This window comes from Labeo rohita, chromosome 19, assembly GCF_022985175.1.
Source record: "Labeo rohita strain BAU-BD-2019 chromosome 19, IGBB_LRoh.1.0, whole genome shotgun sequence".
NCBI classification, from domain to species: Eukaryota; Metazoa; Chordata; class Actinopteri; order Cypriniformes; family Cyprinidae; genus Labeo; species Labeo rohita.
Genome location: NC_066887.1, coordinates 17,761,443 through 17,774,056, shown reverse-complemented (window position 1 = coordinate 17,774,056; position 12,614 = coordinate 17,761,443). Strand labels below are relative to the sequence as shown.

The 12,614-nt window shown below is 35.4% G+C and overlaps 1 protein-coding gene across 4 annotated transcripts in view; it reads right to left on the bottom strand.

Moving 5' to 3' along the window:
• The window catches only part of LOC127181434 (cytoplasmic dynein 1 intermediate chain 1), a 79,219-nt gene that overhangs the window by 35,146 nt on the left and 31,459 nt on the right, over positions 1-12,614 (bottom strand). For 2 of the 4 annotated variants that reach the window (XM_051136186.1, XM_051136188.1), the window contains 4 exons: positions 6,112-6,204; positions 3,146-3,308; positions 734-833; positions 442-567 (listed from right to left, as the gene is read on the bottom strand). In XM_051136186.1, coding sequence (XP_050992143.1) covers positions 442-567; positions 734-833; positions 3,146-3,308; positions 6,112-6,204 — 482 coding nt within the window. The remainder of the gene's footprint in view (positions 1-441; positions 568-733; positions 834-3,145; positions 3,309-6,111; positions 6,205-12,614) is intronic. The other 2 variants (XM_051136187.1, XM_051136190.1) reach the window with 1 other exon arrangement.

Here is a 12,614-nt window from a genome sequence, read left to right as displayed (position 1 = left end):
AAGGTGTTCTGTTCCGCTGCGGTACTCCAAGGCCAGCATGCACCTTTAATTAAATCACCTTGGGCTCACTTAAATGCATTTCGTCATCTGAAGTGGTACGCTCCATTAGATCTCCCTTTTATTGAAGCTACCACTTCCTTTATCATGGCTTTCCAATTAGGTCGTTTTATTATAAATTTATTGTGAAGTGCTTGGAATACTACTGGTATTTTTAGAATAGGCTACTAGCGAGATGCATGTAGCAATATAGCATGCAGTGTGTAACAATAAACCCAATGATAAATGTATTTTTAACCCAAACCCAAATTTGTGTAAAATGTCCTAAAGGGATAGTTCACCTAAAAATGAAAACATTTTCCTGCACGATTTTCACTCCCTTAACATTCAGTGTGACTTTTAGAGGGTAAGTGTGTAACGTTGTGTTGTGTTAAGGGTTTTCACCTGGCAGTGGTAGATGTACTCTGGTGTGGTCTTCTTGAATTTCATATTCCACACCAAAGCCACACCGTCTGGCTCATGAGGAGCGTCTTCGTTGTTGTTGTAGGAGGCCACCAAGAGCTCAGGGTACTGGAAATATGAAGAGAAGAGAGTAAAGGCAGGAGAAAGATGAGAGAGAGAGACAACAGAGAAGAGGTTGATAAAGCTGACTCAGAGACAAAGAATGGGAGGATTCTCCCTTTTAAATGAACAGGTGCTGACATATACAGGAGGTCAGAGAGGGAGGTCAGTCTACCTGAGGGGACCAGTCCAGACAGGTGATGACCCGATGCTTTGACCAGTGCTCATCATAGAAGAGACGATTGAGAGAGAGACTGGAGCCACCCTGCAGATCTCTGAGAGGGAGATAGTGTTGTTAACGTCGGCTCACACTTTACTATACACGATAGAAAATGAAAGCAAATCATAGATACAGATGAAGTCAAAAGTTTACATACACCTTGCAGAATCTGCAAAATGGTAATTATGTTACCAAAATAAGAGGGATCATACAAAATGCATGTTATTTTTTATTTAGTACAGACCTGAATTAGATATTTCACGTAAAAGATGTTTACATACAGTCCACAAGAGAAAATAATAGCTGACTTTATAAAAATGACCCCGTTCAAAAGTTTAGATACGCTTGATTCTTAATACTGTGTTGTTACCTGAATGATCCACAGCTGTGTTTTTTTGTTTAGTGATGGTTGTTCATGAGTTCCTTGTTTGTCATGAACAGTTAAACTGCCTGCTGTTCTTCAGAAAAAACCTTCAGTTCCCATAAATTCTTTGGTTTTTCAGCATTTTTGTGTATTTGAACCTTTTCCAACAAAGACTGTATGATTTTGAGATCCATCTTTTCACACTGAGGACAACTGAGGGACTCATATGCAACTATTACAGAAGGTTGAAGTGCTCACTGATGCTTCAAAAGTAAACACAAGCTGGGGGTGAAAACTTTTGAACAGAATGAAGATGTGTACATTTTTCTTATTTTGCCTAAATATCTTCTTTTTTTCCCCCTATTTAGTACTGTCCTTCAGAAGCTACAGAAGATACTTACATGTTCCCCAGAAGACAAAGTAAGTTCAATTTACTCTGATCTTCAAATTCAAAAAGTTTTCACCACTGGGTTTAACTGGATTGTGTTTCATTCTGGAACATCATTGAGCGTTTGAACCTTGTGTAATAGTTGCATAGGAGTACCTCACTTGTCCTCAGTGTGAAAATATAGTGCAGTCATTGTTGGAAAGGGTTCAATACACAAAAATGCTGAAAAACCAAAGAATTTGTGGGACCTGAAGGATTTTTCTGAAGAACAGCAGGCAGTTTAACTGTTCAGGACAAACAAGGGACTCATGAACAGCTATTACTAAACAAAAAAACAGCTGTGGATCATTCAAGTAACAACACAGTATTAAGAATCAAGTGTTTGTAAACTTTTGAACAGGGTCATTTTTAATAAAGTCAACTATTATTTTCTCTTGTGGAATGTATGTAAACATCTTTTATGTGAAATATCTTATTCTGGTCTGTACTAAATAAAAAATAACATGCATTTTGTATGATCTCTCTTATTCTGGTAAAATAATTAACATTTTGCAGATTCTGACCTCAACTGTAGATAGATAGATAGAACGATAGATGATAAAAGAGTGCATAAAAATACTTTTAATGCAATATTTTTTATCCAGAAGAGCAAAATTAGAGGTTGCTAATGGATGTCATCATTCTGCAAAAATTTCTCTGAAGAACAATGGACACACACACACACACATTTAGCTCATTGAGGGCATACTATAGTCTTCTACTGTTTTCATATCAGCCTAATAATAAATACTACAGACTAACACCAACCCTTCCTATTGTGGTTACATTACATCTGCATTCTGCAATTTTGTTTTTTTTTTTGTTTTTTTTTGTTTTTTTACTGAAAATACACTATAAATTTATTTTAAAAATGTGATAATTTCAACAGAGCATAAAAAACTGGAGCAACCTATACATCCATTGCTTGAAAACGATATTGGTAAATATTAAATGAGCATAATATGCAAATGAAATCCAGATGATTTAAGCAGTTTATACCGTGTAACTACATTTTGTGCTTTGGGTTCCATTTCATGTAGATTAACTAGTCACTGTGGTCTACTTTCTCACATAAATTTCATTTCACAGCTATCAAGTTTGCATTGCAATAATACAACCATTAGTAAAGAACCAATTATAATGTATGACTGTTAAAAGAAATTCTTAAAGGGTTAGTTTAATCAAAAATGATATTCTGTCATTAATTACTCACCCACATGACGTTCCAAACCGTAAGACCTTAATTCATCTTTGGAAAACAAATTAAGATATTTTTGATGAAATCAAAGACATTTCTGACCCTGCATAAACAGTAACACAACTGACAAGTTTAAGGCCCAGAAAGGTAGTAAAGAAATCGTTAAAATAGTCCATGTGACATTAGTGTCCTTACTTCCTTTATGGGCCTAGAAGGCGCCAGTTCCAAAGATGAGCGAAGATCTTACAGATATGGAACGACATGAGGGTGAGTAATTAATGACAGAATTTTCATTTTTGGGTAACTATCCTTTTAAATATGTAACTCAGAAATCATATTTCCATATAGAGCCGCATCTGTAACGTATCACATTCTCACCCCTCTTTATCCTCCAGGTCTCGTCCGCTGTAGTCAAAGAAGATGTTGGAGTCCTCAGCTAAAGCTCTTTCCATCACACGAATACTGCGGTCGAAGAAGATGAGGAACTCCTCCGAGTGCAAAACCTGCTGTTTCTCTTCCTCCGTCAGCTCCCGCGGGTGGCCTGATACACACGCGAGACAAAACACAACAAAATGAAGATGTAAACACAGCTGCCAAGTAAATAAACACAGAACGGGCCATACATTTTAATACACAAACACACAAAGGCACATGTCACGACCGCAAAGATGGGCTATGTGTTTATACCTACCACTTACATACAATAACACTAACAAACGGACTTAACCACAGACAAAATCATGGCCGTATACCATAACGACGAGCAGTAACTGTACAAACTGAACCTAAACAAACTCGCCCGCATTCTTTTTCCCGACTCCCAACAAGCTTCGAAGGTAGTTAAGCCAATTAGAAAGGAGTAAAAATGACAAACAAACAATAAATGAATAAGCAAATACATTAGCGAACACACACGGCTCTTAGTTCGTCTTTCCATAATGACAACACGCCCAGTTCTTCTCCTCCGTTTTTGATGTTATTGCGTTTCTCCATTTTCTCCCAGACTATTAGGGGCCCGTCTCTTTGATCTGAGCCCACTTGATTTGCGTGCCTTTTTTGATGACTCATAAGGAAGACAAAAGCGTGATCAAAGTCAGCGTGGAGTCAAAGCCCTCGTGTGCTTTCACAGTCTGCCTCTGTCCGGCCTCTCTCTAGTTATTTACCCTGTACACTTGCACAAAGAATGCACTCTCCGCTCGCTTTGAAGTCCACTTGCTGGGGTCTAGTGACATTAAAGTTCGATCAGGCCTGACCCAGAATGCCGCGGCCCGATAAGCCCAGCCCCCGGCCGGCGAGAATGCCATCTGATACGGCTGCAGGGGTCACACGCGAGTGGCCGCTCAACGCTCCGATGATCGTGTTTGGTGACTTTGGGAATTTTGACATGTCGGAGGCCCAAACATAAACTACTACAGCAGCGCAGGTAGGAAAAAAGTGACTTGTACAGTAGTGGAAACGTCTGAATCACTGACTATAGTGTAATTGTAAGATACACACATTACTTCACTGGAGGAAGGGTTTACGTCGCATGACTTGCATAACTCTGCAGGCTGTAAATCACACAGCAAATTATTAGAGGTGCTACGTCATGTTAATAAACCCCTCAATGTCATGTCACTCCACCCATGGCTTATTAACCACTAACAAGATGCATTTCCCTTTGAAACATCAAAAGAAGGCAACTATAAAATCCCAGCTATGCCAACACAGAAGGAATTGCCCTTGTGGAACAACCTCACTGAATGCCATTTTAGTCAGTGTGGGTAATTTATCTGCAGATCTGTTATGGTTTCTATTGGCACTTATGGAACATGTGTGCAGAACATGAGCCTCAACGTCAGGCTTTACTGTAAAGAGACGTCTCTCTCGTTGAATCTGAATTAAGCAGATGTTGTTCCGTGTAACATCCAGCATACAGAAGTCAAATGTGCTAAATTTGAGCCAGGTGGAAGCTGCTGGAGTAGGGAACATGGTTTTTAACAGAGCTAAACCTTTGGCGTGACTTCACACACGTTTGCATAATTGGGTTATACCATAGTAGACTTACATTATAGTAATATAATATATAGCTCAAGCTGAGGCATGTTGTAGCACTGGAGCATTAAACAGTGTATAATATAATATAATATAATATAACTTAATATAATATAATACAATATAATATAATATAATATAACATAACTTAATATAATATAATATAACAAAACTTATTATAATAAAATATAATTTAATATAATAATGAATATAATTTAAGGCATTTTGTAGCATTAGGGGCATAAAATACATTGGTATATTAATACATTTCTAATGCATAAAATGTAATTAAATAATATAAAACAAAATAAGAAAAAATATATATATATATATAATAAGATAAGAGAAGAAAAAGAAAATTAAATGAAATAATAAAATACAATATGATAAATTAAGAAAATAAAATAAGATCAAATTAAATTAAATTTAATTAAATAATAAAATACAATAAGATAAAATTATAAATAAAATAAGATCAAATAAAATAATACAAAATAAGATAAAATACATTAAGATAAAATTAGAAAATAAAATAAGATAAAATAAGACTAAACAAAATACCAAAATAAAATAAGATAAAACAGAATAAAATAAAATAAAATAAAATAAAATAAAATAAAATAAAATATAAAATAAAATACAAAATAAGATAAAATAAATAAGATAAAACACAATAAGATAAAATAAGAAAATAAAATAAGATAAGGAAAAATAAGATAAAATAAAATAAGATGACAAATTAAGATAAAATAAAATAAGATGAAATAAGATAAGACTAAATTAAATAAGATAAAATATAAGAGAATCAAATAAAATAAGCAAAAATAAAATAAAATAATAAAATAAGATAAGATAAGATAAAGTTAAAATAAAATAAAATAAAATAAAATAATACAAAACAAGATAAATTAAAATAAGATTAAATACAACAAGATAAAATAAGAAAATAAAATAAGATAAAATAAAATAAGATTAGAATTAGAATAAAATAAAACCAGAATAAGATTAGATCAAATAAAATAGTATATAAAATAAAATAAAAAATAATACTTGTAGTGGTTTTATTAATATAAATGAAAATTCTATTTTAAAGGTAAGTACAAAATCTTAAACCGTAGGTCTACAAGAAAATTTTGATTATATTATTTTTATATATTACATAAAATGTAAATATAAAAGCAACAACAACAACAACAAAAACCATTTGGCTTATGTAAGCATAATTTCTGCCATCAAGGACATCCCTGGATATTTTCAAAGAGATGTTTTGTAAGATTTAGCAAAGCAAACACACTCACACCCACTCTTACCTTCCTTTGTATCCTTGCTTTCTTCCTCCTCCTGCAGGTCATTTTCTGGGCCGGCTTTCGGTTCTGTGACCTCTTCATCCTCCTCTTCATCTTCTGAAAGAACACATAAAAGGTCACGTTCAGTTCTGTTCTGTGACACCTGCCAAACTTCACCGCCTCCCTATGACCCACCCTGAGCCCGACTCTTCCATAATAATAGCTTACAGATCTTCTATACCTGACATACAGACTCATTTCACAACCAGACTCTTCACCAATCAGACACGCTCAACGCGATGCCTTGTTTTGGATCAACACGGCCTGTTGTTTTTTCGGTTAGATGTGGATTTGCACAGCTGCATTTTCACAACCGTGAGCTCAAGAGAAACAACACACTCAAAGACACTTCCTTCAAGTCCCAAAGAACATATGCGCTACACGTGTGCATGAGTTTATGAATCCAGAGGTCCGCTCGTGAAGAGAGCCACAGATACCCCACAGGAAGCGGAGCGGGTGAGTGGCGTGGCCTCTTTCTGCACTCCATCAACCCCCCAGCCGCCAGCCCCGGGGCCCACCAGGCCCTGAAGACTCACCCCTTAATTAACCTAGTCACCCCAGTCAAAGACCCAGCCTTGCGCTACCCGCTCTCAGCCACCTGCTACGCCATCCGAAGCCCTACGCCTGCAGATGGCGAGAAGGACGACGCTTAACACCCTCACAGACACCTGTAGATGGGGCGCACACACAGTCACGCTAGCATACACACAGAGCTCTGTGGGATTGTTTTCTCGCTGAACCCCAGTGGCAGAGGTTAATTATCCAGGGTCGGACTGACAGTGGGTGCCCAGTCTGCAGAAGGAAGTGATCCCATCGTGCCAGACGTGTTGCGGCTGACTCTCTTAACACCAGTGTATTTGTGTTCACACCAGTTAAGGAGGAGGCGAGGGCCTGGAGGCACGCTTAACAATGATTTAAGCTTTGCAAGAATGCAGTCGCTTACATTGTTGTGAATTATGCTGTAGCATGACAGACTTGCCGCCTTCATTGGGGTTTAATCTCAAACAATAATGTTTCTTCCTGTATTTATCTTTATCCAATTGGGCTTAAAAACTGAATTCTGGAAGGGAACCTTGCATTTTTCCCCTTAGTGAAAGCCAGCAATATCAATAATATGCAATAACATTCAAAAGTTTGGGGTCAATGATATTTTTTTTTAAAGAAACTAATACTTTTATTCAGCAGGGATGCATTAAACTGACCAAAAGTGGCAGTAATAACATTTACTAATAAGTAGAAGAAATGTTACTTGAGGACTAAATCATCATATTGGAATGATTTCTAAAGGATCATGTGACACTGAAGACTGGAGTAATGATGCTGAAAATCTTTGCCATCACAGGAATAAATTACATTAAAATAAAATCAATGGATGTTAGACGCCATATTTAATTGATGCCTCTGTTAGTCAAATACCTTATAACTGACTCAACATTATTGGAGTATTATTAGATAACTTAAGCGGTTTCTAATTGGTCAGTAATGTTTTAAAGGCAGGGCTTAAAGGGAGAGTTCATCCAAAAACAGTTTTAAGTAGCATTGGTACACTGTAAAAAAATAAGTGTAATTTTAACTCTAATATTTTGTAAAAAAACGCTACAGAAAAAAACTGTTAATAGGTTAACAGTAAGTTCCGGTACTAAATACAGGGAAAAAGTGTAAAAGATCTAACCAGACATTTCATGTAATTTTACAGTAAAATGTTAATTGTACAGTTTTTAGAAGTAAAAAAGAACAAATCAATGTATAATTTACAGTCGAAAACTGTAAACTGATATTCCCAGAATTCCCTGCATGACACTACACATTTGAAAGTATTTTGTTTAAATAATCATGTTTTTTTTAATAGTTATGTACATTTGGGCTTTATGTTACATCTTCTGTTGTTTAATGAATGTTTATTGCATTATTTAAGCGTTGTGTGTTACCATGATGGTGTTTTGTGTTTGCGTGAATGACTCTGTGCACCTTTTATATACTAGTATATACTTCTTCTTGTGGCCAAGCTACTTGTGATGAGCTTTGATTCTTCATGTGGCTTTCTCTTTAACCACCTGCGTTGTTGAATTTACTGGTTTACATTTACATTTTCTTATTTGTAAATTAGAGTTTTGTACTGTAAAACGTACAGTTTTTGGTCGTAAATGTGTTTACAGTTTTTTTTTAACAAAAATATTCTGGCAACCACAGCTGCCAAAATTATTTTGTAAAAACTACAGAATTTTTTAAATCATTAGGATATTAAATAAAGATCATGTTCCACAAAGATATTTTGTAAATTTCCCACCGTAAATATCAAAAACTTAATTTTTGATTAGTAATATGCATTGTTAATAACTTTATTTGGACAACTTTAAAGGCGATTTTCTCAATATTTAGATTTTTTTTTTGCACCGTCAGATTCCAGATTTTCAAATAGTTTTATCTCGGCCAAATATTGTCCTATCCTAATAAATCATACATCAGCAGAAAACCTATTTATTCAGCTTTCAGATGACATATAAACTCAATTAAAAAAAAAACAAAAAAAAAAAACTGACCCTTATGACTTATTTTGTGGTCCAGGGTCACAAATACAGATGTAACAATATCAAAAGCTCAGGATACAATAATATCTTGATCTTCATAATATATGAAATCCACGATCGGATATTTATTGCAATATTTTAAAAAAAAACAGACAAATGAAGACCTTAAAAAAAAATAAATTTTTGTACATTTTTAAGTTGTTTTTTTTTTAAGTCAGAAAAAAGTCAGTAAATTGACTCAACCCTCTTTTTATTCGTGGTATACTGTTCAGTCTAAATTCACACTGGTGTTTTAGAAGCCAAACAAATCAGAATATAATAATAACAACAATTTTATATTACTGTTATTTATATGACAGTAATAGCCATATATTGTAAAACAATTGCACTGTAAAATAAATTAACATATGAATGAATATCTCATAGGTACATTATTTTTGCTTTACACTACAGTAGGGAAATTGCAATACTTCTTTTAAGCTTTTATTTTTAATGGAAACGTCAGTAAAGCTTTAATTTTGAAGGAAAACTCCAGCTTCAGTGAAAACAGGCTCACAAAAACACGTCTCACTACAAATCTAGTGAAATGCTGTAATCATCTGCCATGAAAATAAAGCATTACTGGTGGCCGTTGTGTTCCCAAATGCACACAAAACTCACAGCACATGAAATAAATGAGTTCACTGCATTCATTCACTGTGAACGGAGCCGTTCTGAGGCATGGAAAACACCGGATCACAAGCTGATCTTGTGAACGAAGTGTGTGCTTTGCTTTGAAACGCGCAGCGAAGGGGTTAAGCCATATTGTGCTTTCGGTTTTAGCTTGTTTGACAGATACTGAGCATAAGCCCATAATGGCTCAAAACACAACTTTAAAGACCTTTTATGTTAAAATAAGAAATTTAAATATATTTTTATATTATCATTTCATATTGTTATGTGACCATGATAATATCGAGACAGTTTGGCTATCCCGATTCCATGATATTGATAATACATCCTAACCAAAAATGAATATTGATTTACTCACCCTAAAGCCATCCTAGATGATCCTAGTAAACCTCCCGGAGCTGTGTGGAGCACTTTTTATGATGGATGGATGCACTTTATTGAACTTCAAAATCTCAACAGCCATTCATTGCCATTATAAAGCTTGGAAGAGCCAGGATATTTTTTAATATAACTCTGATTGCATTCGTCTGAAAGAAGAAAGTCATATACACCTAGGATGGCTTGAGGGTGAGTAAATTATGGGGTCATTTTCATTTTTGGGTAAACAATTCCTTTAAAAAAAGAGGTGATTTCTGAAACAAACAAAGCATATTTCCCTTCTTCGCTGCCTTCTTTTCATTTGCAAAAAAACTGAATAAAACTGAATACATTCTTAAAATACAAATACTTTTTTGGTTTGAATCAAATGTGTATAAAATGTAGCATAGAGTTAAATCCATGACATATGAGTATAAGCACTGAGACAATTGATTCCCCAGAGGCTGAATGTGGATCACTGATGTGAGCCGAGTCTGGCCCGGAGCAAGTGTGGTTTAGCTGCTGAATACGACTGGGCTTCTGAGCCAGAGACCAGCGGGGAATAGAGGAGTCCTTAGACCCAGACAGGCAGCCAGCCAGCCCAGGCCGACCACACCACCATGGACTGCTCTGGCCTTGTTTCTCTTTCTCTCTCATCTGTTTTTGCCCTGAGAGGAAGAAAGAGCCCTGCCATTCATTTTCAGTTTGCTCCTTTTCTCCGGGGCCTGACAAAAAATAGCACAGGCAGAGAACGGGACACCTCTTGCATACCAGAAGACCCACATGCTAGACAGACGATGTCAGAAGGTTTTGGATCGGGATGTCCAAGTCTGGAGGAAGATGTGACCTGATATGACCAGGTCTAGAGGAAAGCCATTCGCACGAAGCCGCGTTGACCACACGGAAGGGGGACAAAGTAACAACAACCCTGATTCATGGTTGTGGTCAAAAGGTTTGCAAACAACGTTTGCAATATATCCGCAGATCCCTGTGGCTTTTTGGCCAAAGCATGTTTTCGTGACACCCCATTTCGCTCTGGAAAACATCAACACTGTTGGACAAAATTCAGTGAGGAAACTTTCAAGCCAATTTGTAAATTAAACTATGCCCTGAAATCCATTTATAATGCATCTGACCTTCCTATCCCAGTCAGAATATTTATTTGCGCTTTCCATGAGGTGACGGCAACCAACATGGCATCAAGGGATCGGTTAGAAGGCTCGAAAGCGAAGAAGAGATGGATAAACGACACAACTTTAACACACTCCACCCTGGTGCTTAATACAGGTTCACTCTGTGGGAAGCAACATTATGAACCATCCACCCCACTCGCCAGGTTGATGAAACTGTGGACCTGCCCTGCAAGGTAATGACATCCCCCCCAATTTTACCTGCCTTCAATCTCTTCTCGGTTTCCTCAAGCTGCTCGAGCAATTCAAATCCACCGCTTGTCAAGCTGCTAGTTGTAATGACCAACACAGCAGCGGCACTCAATCAAAACGGGACTTTCATGCTTAAAACCACAAGCTTATCTCAGGGTGTAGGACTCGAGACACCCGAGCTAATTAACTGCTTAATTAGGCAACAGAAATTGCTATTTGTGCATTGGCTGGGTGCAAGGTTTGTGAAAGATTAGTTCTGGTTATCACTTATTAGAGTAGCGGTGGAAACGTTTGATTTGTTATGGAGGACATGAGAGCAAATACCTCTGAATGTGGTAAGGAGGATCTTAGCGCTTCCCGCTCTAAAAAGACTGCACGCGATATACCAGATGCAAATGGTTCACAGATGGACTTGGTCATGGAAACATCAGTGCTGAGGGAGAATTACGGTGCACTTGTCAGGCCAACACTTTTATTCAGTTTTCATGATGTTAAGGCATCTTAACTGGTTTCTGTGAGATCAGTGATCTTTCTAGACCAGCAGTTCTGAACCTTTTTGACCTTAAGGCCTCCCACTGTCTAACACGAAGGCATACTATATTAACCAAACAATAACTTTTTTTTCCATAATCCGTTTAAATTTTTTGGATTCCGTTTTTCCATTTACATTATTCTAGACTCTATTTTAATTTTTAAATAAAAAAAATTTATTCATTTTTAAGGCCTTATGAAATATGTTTAAATCATTGTCACAATATCAATCACAATATGTTTTTTCATTTTCATTCTGTTTTCCATTAATTTTCTGAATTCCATTTTAATGGTTAAATTAAATTTTAATAATCAAAAGCTTCTCTAATTTATTTACTTTATTTAAAAACTATTTATTTAGAAACACTGTGTTATGCATTTACATTTTCTGGTAAAAAAAAAAAAAAAAGTTTGGTAAATCATTTTTCTAGTAAATATGCATAAAACAAAAATGCTTTAATAACAATTGTATTAGCAGTTACATATTTCTGTCACAGTTTCTTCAAGTTTAAACAAACTTTTATTTTGACGGGTTGCTGTGAAGACCTTTAGGTTTCGGTTTGTACATAATATGATGATAGCATGATAATAGTTTTTCTTAAAAGAAACAGTAAAATGCTCATGAAGTGACTTTCAGAGCAGTTTTTGAGATTATGTTTATGTTATCATGCTTAATTATATTATATTATTAACTGGGAATCTAAGAAGCTGTCAATATTAGTTCTTTACATTCATTGAGAAAAAAATATTAAATTACATTTTACATTTTTTATAAACATTTTAAAATAGACCATTTTAAAGTTAAAAGTTTTTTGCATTTAAAAAAAAGTTAGGTAATTAAAATTACAAATACTAAATATTCATATTAAATTATTAATACAGTCCCTTGCGAAAGTATTCATGCCCCTTCATTTTTTCACGTTTGTTATGTTTGCAGTTAAACTTACTTAAAATTACTTTTTTTCCCCACATCATTTTTATCAATTTACACTCCATA